General features: G+C 35.8%; 1 protein-coding gene across 14 annotated transcripts in view; it reads right to left on the bottom strand.

Moving 5' to 3' along the window:
• Tcf12 (transcription factor 12) overlaps positions 1–23704 on the bottom strand; it is a 318977-nt gene that overhangs the window by 51504 nt on the left and 243769 nt on the right. For 11 of the 14 annotated variants that reach the window (XM_074066035.1, XM_074066041.1, XM_074066039.1 and 8 more), the window contains one exon: positions 20677–20729. In XM_074066035.1, coding sequence (XP_073922136.1) covers positions 20677–20729 — 53 coding nt within the window. Of the gene's footprint in view, positions 1–1318; positions 8238–20676; positions 20730–23704 lie in introns of those variants that run through there. The other 3 variants (XM_020185571.2, XM_020185573.2, XM_020185570.2) reach the window with 3 other exon arrangements.

Below are 23704 nucleotides of genomic sequence, written 5' to 3'. Positions count from 1 at the left end.
TGGCAAGAAAATTATTAAAAGTAAAAGTAATTTTACGAACCCACCTATAACCTTTCACATTTTCCAAAGCTCTGTTTAGTATGGGCAGCTTGAACACACACTTCCAGTGAGTTTAAAGATATTTTAGCTTAATTATCATCACCTATTAAGAAAGCTTACCCAAAAGTTCACAATTAAACCACTGGCTGAATTCAAAGAGGCCTTATATCAAAGCAGACAACAAATGAAGTACTGTTATTAGTTCTCAGTACCTCCTTACAGCCATATGCTACTTTAAAACATTTTCAAGTAGTAAAAAGGGGGAAAGGACAAATGTATCTGACTTCACAACCATTTTAGGAAAATGCAATTGTAATTTCTTGTAACTTCAAACATTAACATCAAAGTTGCATATAATGTCTGAGGGGCACATCTTTTTGAAAGATTGAGAAGGAAACTGAACTTCTGACACAGACAAATGCTGTTACTCATTTCTTTAATATTTTATCAAGTACTTTACAAAGATAAAGCCTATTGAATCTCTCAGGAAAGTTTACTTCTTTTTAGAATATATAAAATCATCTGGATTAAAGATACTTTTTATGTAAAAATGTACTAAAAATTACTAAGTAATTAAAGAACAGAAAATTTTTGCTTGGCAATATGGAAAAGTATTGTTTTAAAACACTTAACCATGTGCTATACATCGACTAGGACTATATTCTTTGGAAAATGTATAAATGCATTCTTTTAGAAATAGTGATTTATTTTATGAATCGGCACAGGGTCAAAATTCTAGTATGATTGGAAACAGATGGTATCCCAGAAAAGTCAGGCTCTGGACCTGAAACTCCAAACAGGAAATACGGCCCTCACTAGCTGACTGCTTCTCTAATCATTCCCAGAGCCTCATACTTGTTGTTTTCATGAATATCCAAGACGACTTTCATCTTTTCCTTCTGTCTACAAAGCATCAAACCATGCTCAATGTGTGTGTGTGTCTATACCTTAAACCTAAATTACACAATCACAACATACGAAAACATCGAAACAAATGTACTTTCAAACACACTGGAAGTGAAAATACCAAGTTAAAAATAACTCACAAATTCAAGTTTATTTTCTATACTACTTTAGATATCAAGTAAGAGTCAACAACCACTGAGTAACGGTTGAAGACAAAACTTTACTTGCAAACTTACAAACAAATACATAATCTAATTTATTGTAGAAAAGAATAAAACGAGACCTCACAGGTTTTTACTAAAAGCAATTAAATTGCACTGCTTTCCTTTAAACAAGTCAGTTAGAAGCTATAGGAACAAAGAAAAAGGCTTACCGTTTTTCCATTGTAGTAATACATCAAAGAATTGCTGCCCATTCCCGGGACAGGATAAGCACAATACATGTTGATTTTGCAAATGTTACTGTTTGCCGCGAATGCACACAGCTCCTCTTCAAGACATACATCCACTCAAGCAAACAGAGTAAGTCTTCAGTATTATGTATCCACACATGGATCTACTCAAAAGGAACTTATGCAAAACAGGACTGAACCAACTCACCGAGCACAGAGGGAGGGTTTATGCTGTAAGTAACCTCTTTCAATTTCTATCAAGTCCTTGAATAGTGGAGGATACCAATAAGATAAACTTTGGGATATTAAAAGAAAATCCCCAAAGTTATACATTCTACTTAAAGAAAAGAGATACAATGCCCTAAAGATAAATATCCAAAGGAATTACTAATTTTGTCCTATGTATGTACACACACACACACACACACACACACGCAAACACAAAGGAAGGCAAACTGACAGATCTGCTAATCTGTTTTTAGTTTTAATTAAATTAGAGCACTTGTGGCAGGGAAACCTTGCTTACTACACCTCCATCTGGCATGATCTAAAGTTGCTTCCAACTTTGATAGACACATGATCAAGCAATCAGAAACTGGAAACACTGAATCATGTGTAAGAAGAAGGATCTAGACAGTTAAGCCTGGTACAAAAATCATTTTCTGGAGAGAGTGGACCATCATGTAAGTACTCTTAGCTAGAACAAACCATGATTTTTTTTCTTTACATTATAAAAATCATATTGGGGGAAAAAAACTGGAAAGGAACATGTTTTGTTACAAACTTTATTCTATAAATTGGAAAATTATCTTAAAAATAAGGTTTTGTTTTCCCTTATATAAGGCATGAAAGGCTGTTCTGTACACAGACAAAATGCACACCCCCCCCAACTAGCAAATTAACTAAGGTTTCTTAGAACTCTTTGCTCTAAGCTCATTATTATTCTTAAGGAATATTTTACTTATTCATATTTTATATTAATGTTCAAATATCTCAGAAAGGAAAAATAATATGAAAATACAGGCCTTATAGATTTTTTCTTACTGATTATAATACTTAACACCGTCTCCAAATACATTTCACTCACATAAGACACGTTGCTACTCAAAAACTTTCCAATTATCTTTTGGTGTAGATTCTGATCCAGAAAAAAACAGAATAGCAACTTTTCTTTTTTCTCATTTCCTCCCATCAAAACCTCTGTCTTCTCTCTGCGCTTCATAGGTTCCACCAGGCTCAGTTAATCAGAGAACTCACAAGCTGCAAAAAGAGGGCACATCGCTTTTTTTTTTTTTTAAAGGCACCTTGCATGAAGCAGAAATCCTCTATGAAATATGCTAGAATTATTCTATAGGCGACCAAAAAAAAACTCCCGCCCCATTCTTATGAACATGTTTATTAAATCATAGTAATAAAATTGAATCAGAAAATAAGGTCAGCTAACTTTACAGTGTTTTAAAAGCTGATGGTTGGTATCGGAACAACAATAAATCCTCCCCACAGTCTCCAGATACAGAAAAGGCTAAGCAGCAGCTGCAAAAGAACATCACTGTACTGCAGACCATTAAAATGCCAGTCTGCAGGGTGGCGTGCAACTTCCTCCCTCCTGAGAGAACACAAAGACCTATTGCAATCCTTGGAGAACTGTGTAAAAAGCTTTGATTTACAATTAACAATGCCATGTCTTAAAACCATTCAAGTAAATTTTAGTCTTTCATAAATAGTCTTTCTTTTTCAACCGAACAGCTACTTTTAAAAAGTAGCTGGAAAAGGAAAAGGAATTACTTAAAATAAAATTTCCTTTCCTTATTAGTTAAAAAAACAAACCTTGGTTTTCTATAGAAATTGAGGAGGAACAGGAGAAGAGGGGAGAAAATTTTTTCACACTGGTTTAACAACAACAAAAAAACCCACCTGCAAAAGTTAAGCTTATTTCCCTGGTGTTTGACAGAAAACATAGAGTATACTGTGTTTTCTGATAAAACACACAGCATAACGTAAATTCAAGTATGCAACTGTGGCTATTGAAGCACTATGGACACTGCAAAATTTCATCATCAGTTCTTTATTTTGAAGGCAATAAAATCAGAATCCAAAGAGAACAAACAAGCATTTGGGTAAAAAAAATAAATACAGACAATAAAATCAAAATTCTTTTTCTGTTCTAAAATCAGTTCACTAAGCAACTGGGTAATATTCACTGTTAGACCTGAAACCCAAATGTGAAATGTAATAGTTTCTAAACAGTTGAAGTCAATTAGAAGCTCTTGCCTTCTACTTTTATTTCTCCTCTTAAAAACAGACGTATCCATACATGCACAGGTAAGACCTCCCCTACAACAGAACACCACAGTCATTTGATGTATACTACTACCAAAACAAGAGTACATGCAGAAACTTAAACAAATTATATCTGTATCTGTGTCTATATAATATTGAATTCATTTCTGAATATCATCAAGAAAACGGATGGTAATTTAAATAAAAGGTTCCCATAGTTTACTTGTATGCTATAACAAGGACTTGAGTTTGTCATTCCAAAATACCATCATTTTGAAGTTTGCCTCACCTACAGGAAAACTAAAACTGGTTGATGTAGACAGCCATTTGCTTTATCACAATTATAAACTGTCTTCTATAACATCTTTTGTCTCTTCCTAAAAAAAAATTAAAAAAAAAACCCTAATTTAATCTATGCAACAGCTGCAGCACAATTTTTTTCTTAAGGAGAATCATATTACAGGAAAAATCGCATATAGATGGATCAAGTGCTGTTCTAGTCAATGCGGTTGTTTAATCTTTGCCTTTTACTTTCTTTTTTTTTTTTTTAAAGGAACATGTCAAGGGTTAATCCTGTGACTCAGTCTGACAAAACGAGTCAGCTGGAGACAGAGCCAATTTTTAAACCTGATTTCAGACAGGCGTGCAGTTTGCACGGGAGCTCTGAACTGTCATGCACTTTTTATCCTGAATCGCTTCCACCCACGGTTCTACATAATCACTTATGGGTTATTCTAAGATTATGTGATCTGATTCAATATTCACCTCACCTAGTCTAACAACCTTAAACAAAACCAAGTTCTGCAGGAAGAGGGCCAATATTGTATACACAGGCAACATGATTAATGAAAATGTCAAGGAACTTTGAAAAAAATATGACCTGGAGCCATACTTCTTTTATTATTAGCAAACTGATGATTGCTGGTTCAAGGATTATTGCATTTCACCAATTTTTCAGATGATTCCCCCCTCAAATGTTCCCGGATGTGATGTTTACTGCTAGTCCAACAGTCATCGAGCATAGATACGAAAAAGCAATCTTGTGCAATTTGCTACTTTTATGAAGATTGAGGAAAAGATATCTCCAAAAAGTGTGCTAGGATAAGAACACTGGAAACTTTCGTTTAAATTCCAGGCTTTGTTGCAAAAACTTCTCAAGGGTTTCTTATTTTCTGTTGGTTGGGAAATAGATCTTCCTTGGAGAGACCGGCAAAATTTCTTGGAATTACTCAGGCAGTATTTTTATCTATTTTATTTGCTCATCTTTATCCCTGATATTTGGATCAGTATGATAGTTGTATCTGCTTGTGAAACTATCCTTAAGCAAGAATGTTTCAAGTGACACAGAATTCTACACATTTTTCCAAAGAAAATTTTAACTGAACTGAATTACATATCTTGAATTAATTAAGGCCATTTAATAGTTAATCTTACTGTACATTCTTCTAAAACAAGTAAGCAACATTCCATTGTCCAGAAAAGCTAGATGATCCAGCTGGAAAAGTAAATCTAAAACCCACACATTGAATTCCTCATGAAAAGTCTCAACATTACTTCTAAGTGAATTAATTCTTGGAAAGGACTTTCAGCGTAATGAATGAGCCAAACTTAAAAATTCACACATGACTAATTCCACAAATGAACTCTACATCTCTCTAAAAGATGAAACTCAGTAAATAATAAATTATTGGGTACAAGGAACATAGGGGTGAGGTCAGACTTAAGAGGACAGTGAGAGAATCTACAAATAGCTAAATTCAAAGCAAAAGAACTCCTTTTCCTGATTTATCTTGAATAGGGATGACTTATGAGTGAGCTGTAGAATTTCAGTTAGCTTTGCTAACTGATCTTCTTCTAACAACCTCATATTTTAGAAAATTTAGAGAAAACAAAATAAAACTCCAGTGAATTTCCAGTGTATTTCAAACCAGTGTAATAACATCCAATGCATATTAAAGATAATAACAGTTGACCTGAAATCATATAGCACGCCTTATAACTCAGCGATTGCTCTCATCTTGCTGATATCCAATCCATCAGTAAGAAGGCCTCCAATTACTATCTTTCTATGGTATGAAAATTTTAAAAATCAGAGACTTGATTTTGTGGCCTTCACTTAGATGACACTGTATGAAAAAAATGTCCAATTAAGTCTTAACTGTAAATACCTAAATCTCACCCAATACCAGAGTTCTGGTGGTTGTTGGAGATTTGTCTGAGTACCAGCACACATTTATTTGGGTGTTGGATAGGAATGAGAAGTGTCGACACATACATAAAAATACATTTCTTGGGGCTGGGGATGTAGCTTGGTGGTAGAGTGTGTGCTCAGCATGTGCAAAGCGCTGGGTTCAATCTCTAGCTTTATCAATAAAACAAACCAAACAGACCCACCTAAGAAAAAAATGTTTGTCAATACAGAGCTAACACACGTTAATAAAATTCATATCATGGAATACCAGATTTCTTACTGTTTCTTTACAAATACCTTAAGTCTAACTTGAGTTTTAGAAATGTTTAATGATTAACAAAATGCAAAAATAGATCTGTATCATCAGCTATATAACCTGCATTTTTAGGGCAAAATTTTTTGTTTAATTCCTCTTTTGACTACTGTATGACTATTATGAGCATGTGTGAGAATAGCCATATTTTCTACAGAGGAAGCAAATAAATTTCTTTCTGAAGTAAATAGTATTCCTCAGAACTGACCTATCACAGAGTTCCTGAAAGGCACACATTAAACACCTCTTCCAATAAGAGAGACTCATCACTGAAGATATGCAAAACCTGGAGCAACTTGCGTGCTTCTTTTGATCACAAGCCCACTATGACAAAGCAGTTTTCTTTGAGAAATGAAAGAAGGGAGTCCCATGACCCTAATAAATCCTGCATCTCTTGGCCGTCGGTTTCTTTCCCCACATGAATTACAGTTTGTCACTTCTCACTTACCATGTGAAATACCAAGGTAAGAGAATCATTTAGCTATGTTGCAACTTGATAATTTTCCTGCAGATGGCTCTATAATCACAGGGTTGCTGACTGTGTGTGTGTGTGTGTGTGTGCACACATAAAACAAAACAGAATGACAACAAACTGAGAGGGACGCTGTGAGTGTGTGTGTGTGAGTGTGTGTGTGCACACATAAAACAAAACAGAATGACAACAAACTGAGAAGGATGCTGTGTGTGAGTGTGTGTGTGTGTGCCCACATAAAACAAAACAGAATGACAACAAACTGAGAAGGATGCTGTGTGTGAGTGTGTGTGTGAGTGTGTGTGTGTGCACACATAAAACAAAACAGAATGACAACAAACTGAGAAGGACACCCAGTTTTTAAAATTCTCAATAAACCAGCATTTCTGAACAGCTTTTATAACTGGCATAAGGCACTGAACTTGTGAAACAACCTAGCAACAATCAGCTTATAAATAGCTTTGTAAGCACACAAAGCTATTATTTCAAATCACCTATAAAAGTAAGTAATTTTTTTGAACTGTCTTAGGTTAAGTTAACTCAATCTTTAAAAAAAAAGTGTCACCTATTTTTTTGTTTGTTTGTTTCTTCTCTGGGCCTGTGCAATGTTTTTTCTGAGTTGGAAAGTGCTATATTCTTTCAATTTATGAGAATGGAACTGCACCAAGACATTCAATTCTATTTTAAATTTAGTTTTAGAGTCCAGAAGTAACATCTGCATCTTAGCCTAGTACCATCTCAAGAATTCGCAATCCAGAGCTGTAAATAACTTATACATTGTGTTATTTCTGGTCCATAAACTGTATTTTTGTTTTGGTAAAAATTCTTTCTAGTAGTAGAGATTTTTAATATCTTTTATCTCTCAGTAATTAAATATCAAAAAATCTTCAAAAGCATCCTGTCTGGTATTTGTAATGATCAAGTAGCAAAGCAAAGCTACGTTTTTGTCAAATTTACTGGAAGATATCATGTAGATACTAAATTTCTGCAGTGGCCAACTGTAAAAGAACAACTCCTTCCTTTGTTGATCACTCTCAACAAAAGCCCAGTACTTCATTTTGAAAACACAGCTCAGAAAAATAATAAGCAGGGAAGGAAGCAAGAAGTGGTCTCAGTGGTGCCTCCTCAATATGGAAAGAGCAAAACAAATACTAATATTTAGTATGCATCACTAGTAAAGGGAATGTGTCACCCTAACAATGACAATTGTCCCTTACTGGACAGGTTGGGAAAAAAAAAAAGACACAAAACTTGGCAGAACTCTATTCAGCTACTTGCTTGATGTGTCTGTATCTCACATGTATGCACCAGAGCAGAAGCACTTTCCCTACCACACGTTAGTAGTCTACTTAACAGGAGACAAGCTTTCACGGTCCACAACACGGAATTGGATCACGTGGTACCAAAGAGCACTGGGCCAGGAGTCAGGAGACAGGGACTCAAGTTTCAGTTCAACCTCTTATGAGGCCTTAGAGCTCAGGGTAGATCTTGCAATTTCTGCAAAATGCAGGCATCAAATTATGTTGAAGATTGTCTGCCATTTTACTGCTAATAAAACCTACGTACTCCACCCAAAAACTTTGAAATCCTACTTTGACAGATTTTTGTCTTGCACACTCTTTTATATTTAGTTATACCCAGTACTTTTCCTTCTTCAAAAAAAAAAAAAAAAAAAAAACTCCAGCTGAGGGATGGCTCAAGCAGTAGAACACCTGCTTAGCAGGTGAGAAGTCCTGAGCTCAAACCCCAGTATCGTCAACAACAATGAAAACGAAAAGCCTCCCTCCCCCCAAAAAAAAACTCATGCAATTGCTATTCAGACATTTGATTAAAACAGAAACAAAGTATTGCCATATTGAGTTGAAGCAATTCCACTGAATGAAATGGATTTTTTTTTCTAGTCAACATGGATAATATTATTTCAGTTAGCCAAACAATTTGGTATTCTGAAATACTTTAAACCTTATCATATCACAACTTCTGAAGACCTGGAGTTGTAGTCCACTGGCATAGATGATACCCATTGTTCACAACAACCTTAAACGGTACTTTTATGATACAAGTGACACAATTAAAAACCTAAATCCTTACATGAAATGAAAAGCAGATCCAAGAAAGGGATCCAAAACACAATTATAACTCCTCAGTTTTAAGATTAGCATCCAAATGCCTTTTGTATTCTAATAAAATTTATGCCAGCAAATGAAGTATCTGTACTAGTAATATGTCCATTTAAAACTGTCATCTTTCTTAAAAGCTATGCAGTATCTAGAATAAAATGGTAAAGACAAAAAGGTCAACATATTAACTAATAAAAACTCAACTAACTTTGCCATTGTTTACTCAATAACAATTTTGGTGTCTTCACAATGTGCAGGTCACATTTTATGCTGAGTATAGCATCCTCTGGGAACTATTCTGATAAACGTGAGCCTCTACACACATAGCTCTATTATCACTGTAGCAGGCAGCAGAGTTACAGAGCAGACATAGGAGTCCATCTAATAAGCAGGCTGTGGCTCTTACACTATCTTTAATAAAGACGCAGGGCCTACGATTTGCTTCTTTGTGCTTTTTAGCTGGAGAATTTGGTAGAGCAGTAAAAGAGACTATGATAAACAAAGATGGCTATAACGAATCTGGGAAATTTGTAGGGTACAAGAGAGAATAAAGGGTAAAAAAAACAGGTGGCAGTATCACAGTAACTTTATGGAGCGTGCTCTTAAGGATACCTGTTTGCCTTGCCCTTGGTTATTTCAGACTGAAATGATTGATATATTTAAAAGGTTCAAACTATGCTGTTATAGTTGGAACAAAAATCATATAAATGCAAGAATACAATTTTCTTTTCTTTTTTTTTGGTGGTACTGTAGTTTGAACTAAGAGTCTGAACAAAGAGTTTCTAATTCTCATGAAACCCTTTACATGCTTACTAGGCAGGCATTCTACCACCTGAACCACTCCACCAGTCCTATTTTGTGTTCCTTATTTTTGAGATAGGGTCTCATGAACTATTTGCCTGGGCTGGCTTCAAACTGGATTCCTCCTGATCTCTGCCTCCTGCATAGTTAGGATTACAGGTGTGAGTCATGGGTGCAAGAATGCAATTTTCCAATGTTGAGACCTAACAGTGGAAAACAAAAGTATGTCTTCTTAGTACACTAATGTATCTAAACTGAGAAACAGCATACGGTCATGTAAGTGGGATTTTCCAGTATGTAGTTTATTCCTTCTCTGAGTCAACTAAGCATGGTCCAGGAAGAAAGAATAGCTATGGCTGGATTGCTAATCATTCGAATTTGTTGATAGTTACTGTGCCTCTATTATGCACTTTGGTGCTATAGAAATAAGCAACATAAATGAACCTCCTGCATTATCTTTTCCTCCCGAGTAACACAGGTGAAGAATTAAACAAATTAGACTATCAGATGTGTTAAGGGCTACAGAGAAAAATACAGCAGGGAAAGAGAGTGGGTATTGGGAATGTGCTATTTTATATAAAATGGGCGTGAAAGATCTCCACGTATAAAGTCATAGGTGATCAAAGTGAAAAGTAGTCATGTGGATACAAAGGGAAGTGCGTTCTAGCACAGAGAAGAGTAAATAAACACACAGGCCGGGTAGCTGCTCTGTGCCTGGTATCTTTAATGGGCAGTAAGGAGCTCAGTGGAAGATGAGATCCTCCAGGTACAGGGGACAATCACAAAGGGCCTTGTAAGCCATTATAAGGACTTTCATTCAATAGTACTAAAGCTACTGGAGGATTTTCAGTGATGAATGATATGATCTGACTTGGATATTAAAAGGATCTGCCTGTGCTAAAAAAAGAAAAGAAAAGAAAAAAAAAAAGGACACAAGGAAAGCTGGAAGACCATTTGGGAAGCCACCAATGCAATTCAAGAGAGAGAAAACAGAGGTTTGGACTAAGATGATAGCAACACAGGTTGGGACAAACAGTTAAATTCTTGAAGGTAATTTTACTGTGAGAAATTTGGTACAGGAAGATGATCACTTTTTACATCAATGAAACCATGACTTTTTTCTTTACAAAAAAAGTTCTACTGCATTCTGTTTCCATACCTTTCTGTCAAATGAGGACTATGGCCCTACACATTTCTAATTAGGTCAATCCTAGGACAATTTAGAATTAGTACAGATGTCTGAGTTACCTGATCTCCCCTATGTGTAACTGCATAATTGAAGGGGAAAATGGGACATACAATTTCTTATATAAAGAAAGCAGAAACTGCCTGTATAGCTATCTTAAACAAACAAAAATGTCTTTTTTCAAAAATGGAGAACAGGAAGGTAAAATAGGTTCTGTCTGGGGATTGGTACTTGTGGGAGGGGGGAGGATATAGGGAAAGGATGTAGGAGGGCGAATACGGTAGAAATATTATGTATTCATGTATGGAAATGGAAAAATGAGAACCGTTGAAACTATTCTAGGAATGGAGGAAAGGGGGATAAAGGAGGATGATGGAGGGGGTGAATTCAACTATGATATATTGTGAGAACTTTTGTAAATGTAAAATGTACCACCAGCACAACAATAATATAATAAAAAAACGTAAAAAAAAAAAAAAAAGCAAGCAAGTTAGCTTATTTTTGAGAGCTTGAATAACTGGAGGAAGTTGAAAAGTATAGTTTAGAGCAGGAAATCATAAACAGATGATATCCCCTATTATAGACACATCAAATAAGTTTTTATTTTTATCCCCTTAATTAAACTATTTTGTGGATATTATATTATATGCCTGGAGGACAATTACTCACCAAGAAAAAGATTAAAAAATTACTCAAAATTACTTCTTTCCAAATGTTGACGCTGTCTTTTGACTGTAAGTAACGTAAAGACAGGGTATATGTTTTATTAATATTTAAATCTCTAATGCCTAAGAGAGTTCTTCATTCATAATAAGTATTTAGTATTTACTGACCTCAACAGAAAGGAGTAATATTTTCCTCCATGGAATCTAGATAAAGCCACTCTACTGGCAAAGACTTTCAGATTCTCAAATTGCTGGGGTTTGGTTGGAGTGGTTCAAGTTGCAGAGTGCCTGCCTGGCAAGCATGAGGCCCTGCGTTCAAACACAAGTTACTGCCAAAAAAACCAAAAAAACAAAAAAACAAAAAAAAAACACCAAACCAAAAAAAAAAACAAAACCAAACCAAACAAAAATGGATTCCAGAGTATAGTCTACCACTGAGCTATACACCCAGTCCTGGTTTTTGAAAACTTTGGTGATGCTGAAAGAAAATATCTTCTGTTAAAAAGATTTATTTTATTTTATTTTTTATTACTGTTGTGCTGGGGGTATATAGTGACATTTACAAAAGTTCTTATATCATAGTTGAATTTACCCCCTTTAATCATTCTCCTCAAAAATAACTTTTGATTGCAAATAATGTTAAGTAAAATACTACCAAACACAAGTCAGAAAGCATGGTAAGAGTTTTACTTATTATTAATACTAGCTATCATAAAAGTTACAAGGGGAACTACACAAGAACCACATGAAATTCACTTAAGCTTATAGAGATTACCATTGAAAAACATGATTTTCAAACTCTCTTAGTTTTTAATGAAGCTTTTATGTTTAAGTAGGACATAATTCAGAAGATATTACTTGTTTTAGAAATATCTGCTAGCAACTGCCTTCAACTTTAGTTTTATAAAAAAGTTGGATGAGGACAAAGACAATGATTGGACACATCTACATCTAAGACTAAGTAAAAAATACAGTGGGGCTGTTTATTCATCTTAGAGAAATTATGACACCGAGTCACTCATTTTCTATGGTGAGGCTCTACCATTATCCTAGTCAGGAACAATGTATGATGCAGCAAATAAGGTCCTGGAGAGCATCTGACAGTACCACAGACTCTGGCCTGGCTTCTAGGGTCTTAACAATGAAAGGGCTACACTTGGATTCTCTGTGTATAGTGTAGGTTGGGAAATTATGGCTTCTAGGCTAAATCTGACCCACTACCCATTTTTGTAAAGTATCACTGGAACATAGCTGTGCCCATTCATTTACTTATCATTTCTGGCTGTTTTCATGCCAAGACAGCAGAGTTTAGTAGTTCCAATAGAGACCATCTGGCTCACAAAACCACACATATTTACTACATAAGCTCTTCAGAGAAAAAGTTTATTGATACTGGTCTCACACACTCAGAATGAGTAGAAATATAAACTCTGTATAATTTCCAGAAACAAGTTATTTTTGAAAACTAATAAAATGTTGGCATATTACACATATAATTGGTTAAAGGTGAAAACAACTTGTAGTTAATGAAAAGACAAAAACTAAGAGCAGTCAATACTTTGCAATTTGTTTGAAATCTATTCAATGAATATAAACACAGGAGAATCAGAAAATACCCTGAGACTACCAGCATTTTTAAAATGCTTAAAGTTTATGAACATACCTATAGGGCACACATGACAATCCTTGAAATAAGATAAGCATAACAAATGACTTTTCAAAGAAAATCATTATGAGTTAAAGGGAGTATCGATGATGACAAAATTCACATTAGCCAATAACTTAGGATATAAATGCCTTCCCTAATTTACAATTAAATCCAGAGTTCCAAACATTCCTGGTGACAAAATTATGAATTTTTAAGGTATTCCTTCTCACCTATACTCAAAAACAGTCCTTAATCATTTTAGGTAGAAATTAAAATAGCAAAAAAAAGAGAAAACTTCATGATTCTATTAATGCTGAACACCTTGACAGTAGCCTTAAAACTTTAAATGCATTTAGAGAATTCAATCACACATCCTTTAAAAACCACACACACACACACACACACAAATTTATATGTGGTTTGTGAAGTCTCAAAGATCTGAAGGGCTGATGAAATGCCTCAAGTGGTAAGAGTGCCTCCCTAGCAAGTGTGAAGCTCTCAGTTCAAATCCCAGTGCCACCACAAAAAATAAAACAAAACAAAAACACCCCAAAGATCTGAAAGAAAAATAGCTGAGGTTTAATAAATGTTAAAAGCTACCTCTGACTGAAATTGAGCCATACTCTTTAAAAAAAAAAAAAAAAGAATATGGAAATCAGTCAGGTGCCAGTGGCACACGCCTGTAATCCTAGCTACTCAGGAGGCAGAGACCAGGAGGATTGCAGTTCAAAGCTAGCCCAAGCAAATAGTTTGAGAGTCCCTATCTTGAAAATACACAACACAACAAAGGGCTGGTAGAGTGCCTCAAGTGGTAGAGCTCCTGCCTAGCAAACATAAGGCCCTGAGTTCAAACTCCAGTACTGCCAAAAAAAAGAAGAATATGGATACAGAAATCAGAAGATTGTGCAATTGGGTCCACAGACAGGACCTGCTTACTGGTTACTTTACCTTCTGTTTTCTGACTTGAAATCAGATCAAAGACATTACTGGCTCTTTACAAAAAAGAGCATCTTAGAACTAAGGATTAAGAGATCTAATTCTTATACTATTCTCTACAGTGGTTACCGTCAGTAATTAACAGTGGCAATTTCTTCTTTTTAATGTCTGCAGAAAATCTTTCATTCAATGACCAAATCGAGCATCAGTTTGGAACAGATTATAGAACTGTCCCTTTTATATACAAAGACTTTTTCCCTTAGTTCTAACCTACAAATTCCAAGAATGAATTTGTCACTTTGGAAATTTTCTATTGTGGTGTCCTTTAAACACAGACAGGTTATCTAGTGGTCAGAAATAAGAAACTCTTCAGCATGTCCAGCTGTGTGTGCCTCTATGCTGTCTGCCCAAGGAACTAAACTAGCAAACACCTATTCCAACTCATGCCCTAGAACTGGAGGGCTCACCTGTGAAGTTCAGCTGAAACTACATGTAAATATTATATTTTCTAGCATCACTAGATTTCTTGCTAGTCTCTTAGGTAACTATCTATAAGCACTGGGTTATCTTGGCTTCCTAATGCCTTGCATAGTACAGCACTCCTTTGAGAGTACTCTACTTGCTGCTAATCTTGCTATTTTCATGGATAAATTAGAAGCAACTATTTCTTTATAATTTCAACACTTGACACTTCTTTTACTAGTTCAGAGAGCTAGAAATTCATTAAATCATACTTTTTCTAATTAAATCGTTTTAAGGCTTCAGAAAGTTCTGCTTGTCATCTATTTAAAAAAAAATCCTTAGTTTTCCTACTGCTCCCCACCCCAAATCCTTACTTCACATACCCTCAGGATTTAATATTCTGACCTTTTCTATTTAAGTGTTACTTATTTTATTTGATATCTACATGAAAATGCTAGATTATTAGACATGGTGTAGTAGTCTTTGTGGTTTGGGGACATCTCAGAATCTCTCCAATTATCTCAAGAGGTGTCCCTAAATCTTCAAATTCAATGCTGACTCAGAATTCACATTAATTTTTAAAGAAGCAGGCTAGGTGTATATAGCTCAATGTTAGAGTGCTTGCCTAGTATGTGTAAGAATGAGGCCCTGGGTTTGATTCCCAGCCCTGGGTAGGAAAAAAAAAAAAAAAAAGCCATTCCAGACGAAATGAAATACTATAAAAATTTCTAACTAGAATTTGTAATTCTAAGGTTGTACAAGTCCAAAATTGCCTGCCCTAAGGCAAGCAAAAGTATAGTCTAAACTGCTCAGTTCATCTCAGAAACAATACAGTTGGCTGGAGGAAAGGGGAGTTAGGAAATGAAAAATTTTGGAGTAGAGTGGTAAAGTTTGAAAGTTTAACTAGGAAATCGTCTCTGGGGCAATATATGCACACTTAAAACCAAAGGAAAAAGGATAGGAAGACATTTGATTAAGAAATAAATACATAATTGTACCATCAACCTACCACTGGACTGCAATCAGTTATGGAGGTTCAAAATTTAATGAGGCCATCAAGTTGTGATTTTTTTTTTGCAGTGCTACATTTGAACTCAGGGCCTCATATTTGCTAGGCAGGCACTCTACCACTTGAGCCACTCGTTCAGCCTCAGCAAGACATATGGTTTTGAGGCAGAATCAAGACTGCATGTTGAAGAAATGTCTCAAATGCTATGGGAAAGGAACACAACTTTATATATACTTGGGTTTCAGAAGGCATTCTGGAGTTATCTAAATGGTTACTTTCTGGGGATGACTTCTTGTGATAAAATCTTGCTTTTTACTTTGGAGTTCTGCATCTTCTACAGCATGTTAAGAAAGTTATCCATGTTTAGAAATAAAAACACCACGTTAACAAACAAAGAATAAAGAATGGACAAAATTCACATAAGAATGCTTCAGAGGGCCACAAACATACTCAACCAAAGATTATAAAAACAAAGGGGGAAAAACCCAAAAGAGCCCAGAAAACAACAATAATTAGAATGAATTCTAGGCAGTAGAACAAGATTCAACAAGTTTCTCTTGCTTTTTTTTTTAGATTCCTTTTCTGTAAATGAGTGCTTTCCGAACATTAGCCATAGCTTTAATTCACTATGCACTCACTGTGCAGCAGGGACATATATTACATATACAAGGGTAACATAATTTTTTCACTATACTTATCTTTTTGTTTTCAAACTTTTCCACAAAATATGATAAAAATGAAGTGTTTTTTTGTTCGCTTGTTTTTTTTTTTTTTAAATTCCAGGCTATAGTGATAAGAATTAGAAAAAAAGAAAGCACATTTACTGAGTACATCTGACACACCAGGCCCATAATTCTTTCACATAATTCTCTCACAATCAGCATTATCATCTTCTTTTACATAAAGGAATCTTACTTAAGTTCAGGATGGAGATGGAACTTGGTGGTACTCTGCCTGCCTAGCATGCACGAGGCCCTGGCCGATCACCAACACTACAAAACCCAAACCAAAACTACCTCTTAAGGTTCAGACAATCAAAAGCAACTTCTCAAAGAGTATAAAAATAAAAGGAAGCTGAAGCCAGATAAAACTCATCTACATGACTGGAAAGTGCGCTTTTCTTACTTCCCCATCCTTTTAGATGGTGGTAGGTCCTTAAACAACAAAGCCAATTAAAAACAAATCTGATCAGTAAGACAAATTTTTAAATTTAACCCACTACACAAGGTATTTTATGAGTAAACCAAGATACATAATACATAGATCTGATATAGATGAAAAACAGCGGTATACATACATAGAATAAAAACTAGAGTTGATCTTTAGAGAAGTGGTGCTCAGGAACCCTCAAAGAGGGAATGAAAACAACCAGCAGAATCAAAGTACCACCCAAGCCCTTCGAAACTCCAAGATAACCTTAGCAATTACAAATGCCAGGATACCTGCGTCCTTTATCCAGAGTGGACTGCTATGGTAATCTGAACTGATGTACTTCAATCTTCCTCTGGGGTCGGACAATGTGTCTACCATATAGGAAAGTTACAAAAGTTGCATCTAGTAATTCTGCACCTCTAGATGTGGTCACAACTTGTGCTTGGTTTTCACGTCTTCTGTGCTTTTCACCTGTGGGAACATTTTCTACCTTTCCAAATAAGTAATTCACCAAATGCTTATTTCTCAATATAATTAACTCACTGAGTACTTGAACTCATGGTGAGTTCTCAGAAGGCAATGATGGTGTTTGTACATGTACAGGATTTTCTATCTAAGCATGATTCTGTAGTTGGTACTACAAAAGTCCCATTTCTCCAATATTTCAACCTGTCTAAAGGAGTAAGTGGAAAATCTTGTGCTTAAAAACACCATTTCTAAAGTGCTTGGGGTTATAGCTCAAGTGATAGAGCATCTGCTTAGCCAAGTGTGAGGCCAAGTTCAAATCCCAGTACAGGAGAAAAAAAAAAAAAATCTAGGGAGGGGATGCAGCTCAGTGATCGAGCGCTTGCCTAGTATGTGAAAGGCCCTGGGTTCAATTCCCAGTATCATAAAACAAAACAAATACCAAATCAAATGAGACCAAGACAAAAAAACCAAAGCAACAACAAAAACCCTACCATTTCTTCATCAAGGGAAGGAAAACTATGCTTAGAACGCTTTCTGGTAATGTACTGAGCGTGTTTCCTCCCTACTCTCCCCCTCCACCTTTCTTTTGTGGTGCTGAGGCTCAAGCATGCTAGGCAAGTGCTCTACACGGAGCTACATACATTTCTACTTTTAAAACTGATACAATCAGTACATCACATTTTAGCCTTGAAAGAAATGGGATCTCCCACCCCTAACTTCTTAAGGGCTAACTCACTAGCCAAAGTTCATACAGTCAACAACTGGGCAGATGTGGGTAGACCATTCTCTTAACTTGTGGACTGTGCTGTTCTGCTGATGGTCAGTAAACACCCCCTCACTGGACCTCACCCACAAAATGAAGTTCCCATTCAGCTCTGCAGAGAGGAACAAGATTATCAAAACTCTGCATGCAGAGTTTAATAATAGTATTAAAGGTCTGATACTAACCTTGTTCCTTCCCTTTTTTTTAGTAAAGATGATTAAAGACAGATTGAACAAGCAGCAAACTATTGAAACCTGTATGTTACTGCCAAACTTTTAGTTTGGGAAGTATTGTATTATTCAAGTTCTCATGATATAAAATATATGTATTCCACTTTTTTACTCAATTTTTTCACACAATTCACAATGTCAAAGGTTTATACATTGCCTATTTTTCAGTAAAAACATCAAATAGAGAATCACAACTTTAAATTCCCATTTGTTTTAGATACTGAGAAGGTAAATAACATAACCCTAAGAGTTCTCAGAAGTTTATCTGCTAGTATTTGTCAAAGTATCTACTTAAAATTTTATTTTTCCCTTTAAAAAACCTCAACATAGCATTTAATCTAAAATACACCTTATTGAATTTACTGAATTAAATTGAATTCTAATGAATTAAATTGTGTGTTTGTGTGTGTGTGTGTATGTATTTTTTTCCTTCAGTGCTGGAAATCGAACTCAGGGACTTGGACATGCTAGGCAAGCGTTCTACTACTGAGCTATATCCCAGGCTTTCTGTTTCATTTTTTCCAGACAAGGTCTCTTTATGTAGCCCAGGCTGGCCATGAACTCTTTATGTAGCCCAGGCTGGACTCAAACTTGCAACCTTCCTGCCTCAGTTTCCTAAGTGATAGAATTACAGGTGTGTACCAACACATCCAGTCTTATTTATGTATTCTTAATAACATTCAGTGTGTATTAAGGGAGCTAGAAAAAATGCAATACGTAGGCTTGGCTTACAAAATTTTCTCGTGGTTCTCAAGGTTTCATCAAAATTGGGAGGCTTTTCCTTTTCTGAATACTGGAGACAATACAGAGAACTACTATGATTAGGAATGTAAAGGAACTGGTGAGTCCCAGTGTCTCTTCCCAGGTGTTGTTCTGTCCATTTTGTCCTTTTGTTTTAAAAATGAAGGAACTATGGAAGAACTGAGAATAGATTGTTTGGCAGAATTAATGTCAGATAAGGAAGAAATGAGGAGAATTTTTCACTTACTAATCTGTTTTTTAACCTGTGCAGTTCTACTAGTATTAGTATGTAGTTAACTTCTATTACTCTCATAGAATTATAGTAATATATTAAGAAATTTCAGTTATAAGTAGCAGCTCTACAGTTTTAGTATGATTTCTGTCAGTCTAACAAAAATCAAACAGAAATCATTTGTTATGCTGTAGAGCCACCTACCCTTGCACAGCACACAACTGTTAAAATGTAAATTGCACAACTATTTTTAGCTGCTGCAGGAAAAAATATTCCTGTCTTTGGGAATAATGACTTGAGGCATTGTGTTCATTTTGTTTATCAAGCAGCTATTCAGCCTCTAGTGGGCCCAAGTGCTTAGGCAAGCAAAAGCTTTTAAGAATGCCTGCAGCTGCAATCCAACCTTCCAGGTAGGCTGCAGGTTCAGAGCACAGCTGCCCTCGGCTGCATAAAACTCAGATCCATCTGGAACTGAGTTTCAAAGAGGATTTCAAATTTGACTTTTCATGTATCACGTGGAAGAGAAGGCGGGGGTGGGGGGAAGAACATAGGAACGAAGGAAGGCAAGCAACCAAGAAGATGGTATCTCTACTTTAGCCTTAATAAAAAAAAACCTAAAAGCTCAGACCCAGGCTGCTCCTTCTAGATTACTACTTGCCAAGCCGGATATTCTATTCAGTCTATACTTCGATGAGCTGTGACTCATCCTGCCGCACCTGCGCCCATGTGTTAAGGACTGCCAAATAAAAGCCCAACATCCATTTGCACAACAAAGAGATGAACCCTACAAGGCATGGGGCCTCAATCCAACAGCCTCACTCCCTATTTGTTCTAAGCAAAGGGGGGGGGTGGGGTGGAGACCTTCCTGGTACCAGAAATTTTTAAATTGTAGGTTGATTTATGATGTAGGTTCATTTACAAATACTTGTACTCCTTTAAAGAATAAGTATGTTAAACAGCACAAACACCCCAAGTATTAGGTTATCACAGCCATTAATGATTATTCCACCAAACCTTTCCAACCTCCTTTATCAAAGCCCTTTATTCTCAAAGGATACATTTTTGAGCAAAGAGGGATCAACAAACTAGTTGCTTGAAAGCTTTCCTGATGCTAGGCTGAAGTTAGGAAAGGCTTAATGAAGGCTTTAAAATCCACAAGGGTTTCACAATGAACATCTGACTGGGTGATTTATGCATATTAATAACCTCAGTCCTACTGAGGCAAGCTGAGCCGAACATGTCCTCCGAATCTTAATGTCTTCAGCTCCATTGGGATTATTACAAATGTAAATTTCTAAGATTCTCAGCTATTAATCTCTGTCTGTCCTCCTGTTCAGCAACACAATGACTAATTAAACATCAAAAGACCTGTACAGGAGATCTTCTTTGACAGCTACCGGGCTAGTCCTCTTCCCAAGAGGGGAATTCAAATGACAGGGACATGGAGTAAGAGCATATGAGTAAGCTACAAATCATTGCAGAGAAATCTAAAAGCCCAACATTAAGTGTGGATTTATCTCAATCAATGATTTTGTTAAGCATCGAACAGTTAATATGTAAAATATACCTATTGGCACCAATCAAATGTCAAATGTACCCTTGTAGCAAGAAGACACTGCGCATTTGACATCAACTTATTTACCATCAGGTCAAAAAAAAAGGGGTACTTACAGAAGAAGGCAGACCAGGAGGTACCTTTCTGACTTTCTTTGCTTGCAAAGGATCTGTGCATGGAAAGCGATATATTTCATTAGCATATATACGATAGTAGAAAAAAATTCAGTAGAAAAGAAATACCAGACTTCAAATGAATAGGAGGTAATTTTTTTCCCCTTACTGACTTTCTTTTTTCTAAAATTTTAGAGTAAGCAGAGAACATAGGAATGGAAGCCTCATTCCTTTTAACTGGTTCCAGTACAAGATGGGCTCTTGTAACAAAGTAATACATTATGAAATGCATATCCCATAAGTTTGGGAAGATAATAGCAAATGAAGCAAATCTAGAAAGAAAATCACAAACCACTAAGCATGCATGAGGGAGGAGAATTAACATTTAAAAACCTTTATGGGCCAGGTGCTACAGTAGGTACTTTACATCATTTTCTCGGTTTCATTGGGAGTGAGGCACTTGGTGCAACAGGTCCTGTTCAAAATGTGCCTCCCTAACAGACCAATTCAATGTATCACACTGAGAAGTGGGATTTTAAACATCAAGTTTAAAAACATATTTAAAAAAATAACTAAAAACTAGTGCTATGCTATAATTTATTATGCTAAAAATATGAAGCTTAAGGAATGAAAAATTAAGATTATAATTATGCCAAGACATGTTATATAAACTGTGACATAACACAATGGCATTCAACATTAAGAATATTCACTTCAGTAATGTGTGATTAAAATTGTAACTTCAGCACTTCTGTATAATTTTCCATGAGTATATATTTCTAGGAACAACGAGACAGAGAAATTATATTTCTAAGATACAGTTTGTCAATAAAAATAAAAACATCAGTATTTTCATACGCCTAACCAGCTTTCCTTAGTATTTTATTTATCTACAGAATTAAAAATTTGTCTATCTTATGTGTTGCAAAATAAAGTAATAAGCACAGCTTCCCAATCTTACATGAATAATGGATCAAATTTAGATTTTCAGAGGGGTTCACTATTAGGAGAGAAAACACATGAGAAGGCTGATGTAAAGTCCAATATTTTTGAAAACTCTAAAAATGAGAATTAAGCAAGCATAGTTTTTCCTAAAACATAAATGATACTAAAACATGCAGTTTTTGAAAGAATGAAACTCATTTAAATTTGAGCTGGGAGTTCTCTACTGTGAGCATCCCAGGAGGCTGTAAAGCTAAAAAAGCAACTTTATAAGGAGCATGTGGAAAAATATTATACAATAAAGGGGGGAAAAGCATTCATTAGCACCTATGTCCCTGCCCCAAGAGGCAGCCTGTATTTCCTTAAAACAGAAGCGCCAAAGACAAACAACATCTGGCATACTCTACATTTATAAAACTTAAAGGCAAAATCTTTGTTTGTTGTGATGCATTTCTATAGCCTACCCCTCACAACTAAAACAGTATTCCTTGAGCAAAGGCCACACTTTCAACTGAACCATTCCTATCAGTTTGGAGCCTAACACTCCCATCCCAGGGTTAGTCTAACAGAAGATGCTGCTACTTAGTCTTTACTAAGTTGCTTTTTCTTTGCCATGTCTATTGTTTTTTTTTTTTTTTTTCTTTTGTATCTCATCGTTAGCTACCACTACACAATCGCATACCAAATGTCTGATTAAAAACTCCTGAGCCTGGTATTCACTGTTTACTTCTGCGAGGTTGAAAACTGTGGTTCAGAGTAAGCTGGATGTATTCAAATTTCAGCTTCAGCATCCAGCAGTTGTCTGAGCCAGGGCAGATAACCTCAACCTCTTTGAGCTTCAGTTCCCCCACATCAAGAAAGGGGTGAACATCTCCTCTTCTGAGTATTCCATACTGTGTGATGATACACGAAATATGCTCAGGTCAGTGGTTAACAGAACATGCCACTGAGCACACTAGCTATTACTACGTTTATATTCAAGTAAGGGGCAAAAGGATCCTACTTAGATACTGCTTTGTAGAATGTTGATTTCCTAAAGCATTTAAATGGTTTCAAAAGATGCTAAAGCTTAAGGAAAGAAAAATTAAGATTATAATAATGTCAAGACATGTTACAGAAATGACGAAATATGGGCATCAGCACAATACAATGTCTTTCAGTATGAAGGACATTTCATGCTGAGGTTGGTGTAGACCTCTGAAGTTCTTTCAAACACTGAGATTTTATTAATACCTGCAATGCCAAGAGGAGTGGCTAAGACTGAGAAATAACTGTGGATGATGCCATAATAATTCACTAAATGGTACTCACGCTGGAGATGAGTGGGCCTCCCTGAGCATCAAGAAACTCCCCCCCTCACCCCAATCAGCCTTGGCTAAATTACTTAGCTTCTCTGGGTTCCTCATTTCTAACATGAGGTAAACATTATAACCCCATAAAGTTTTTATAAAGATGTAGTGTGTATAGCACCATACCCAGAACAGGGGAGATAATCAACATTATCTATATCACAATCAAAATGAAAACAAAGAAGATAAAAGCTTTAATTTATAGAAATCTTGGATTTAAGCCTAGATTTTTGTGTGAAATCTATTCTTTTCTACTTATTTTAAGTTGATTTCCCCCCCTTTGAACTTTTACTCATAGTATATTGACAAGTATTTTTGCTGTAGTATTTGCTCACATACTATTCAAATAAGATATTTTTCTACAGTAACAGTGATATATCTAGACTGAAATGAATGCTTCTGCCCTAACTCACAAGGTAGAAAACAAGAGCGGAGCTGGAGAAGGACATTTTACCATTATCATTTCTTTAATAACAAACAGTAAACCTATCTAAATCATTAAATCTGACGTGACAGTATAAGCACACTCTAAACCATCCAACATACGAGAAGTGAGTACATTTTGCATACATGTAGCTTGCAGGTAATTTTATGCGATGTTTTCAGTATGACTATATATGTGGCCTTGCACACCTGAGCCAAGTGCTTTACCACTTGAGCTCTGTCCCCCTGCTTTCTTTTGAGACAGAATCTTACTACCTGTGCTGGCCTTGAACTCTGGATCCTCCCGATTTTGGGAT

This window comes from Castor canadensis, chromosome 2, assembly GCF_047511655.1.
Source record: "Castor canadensis chromosome 2, mCasCan1.hap1v2, whole genome shotgun sequence".
In the NCBI taxonomy this organism is placed as follows: domain Eukaryota; kingdom Metazoa; phylum Chordata; class Mammalia; order Rodentia; family Castoridae; genus Castor; species Castor canadensis.
This window is presented reverse-complemented; position numbering and strand designations above follow the sequence as displayed.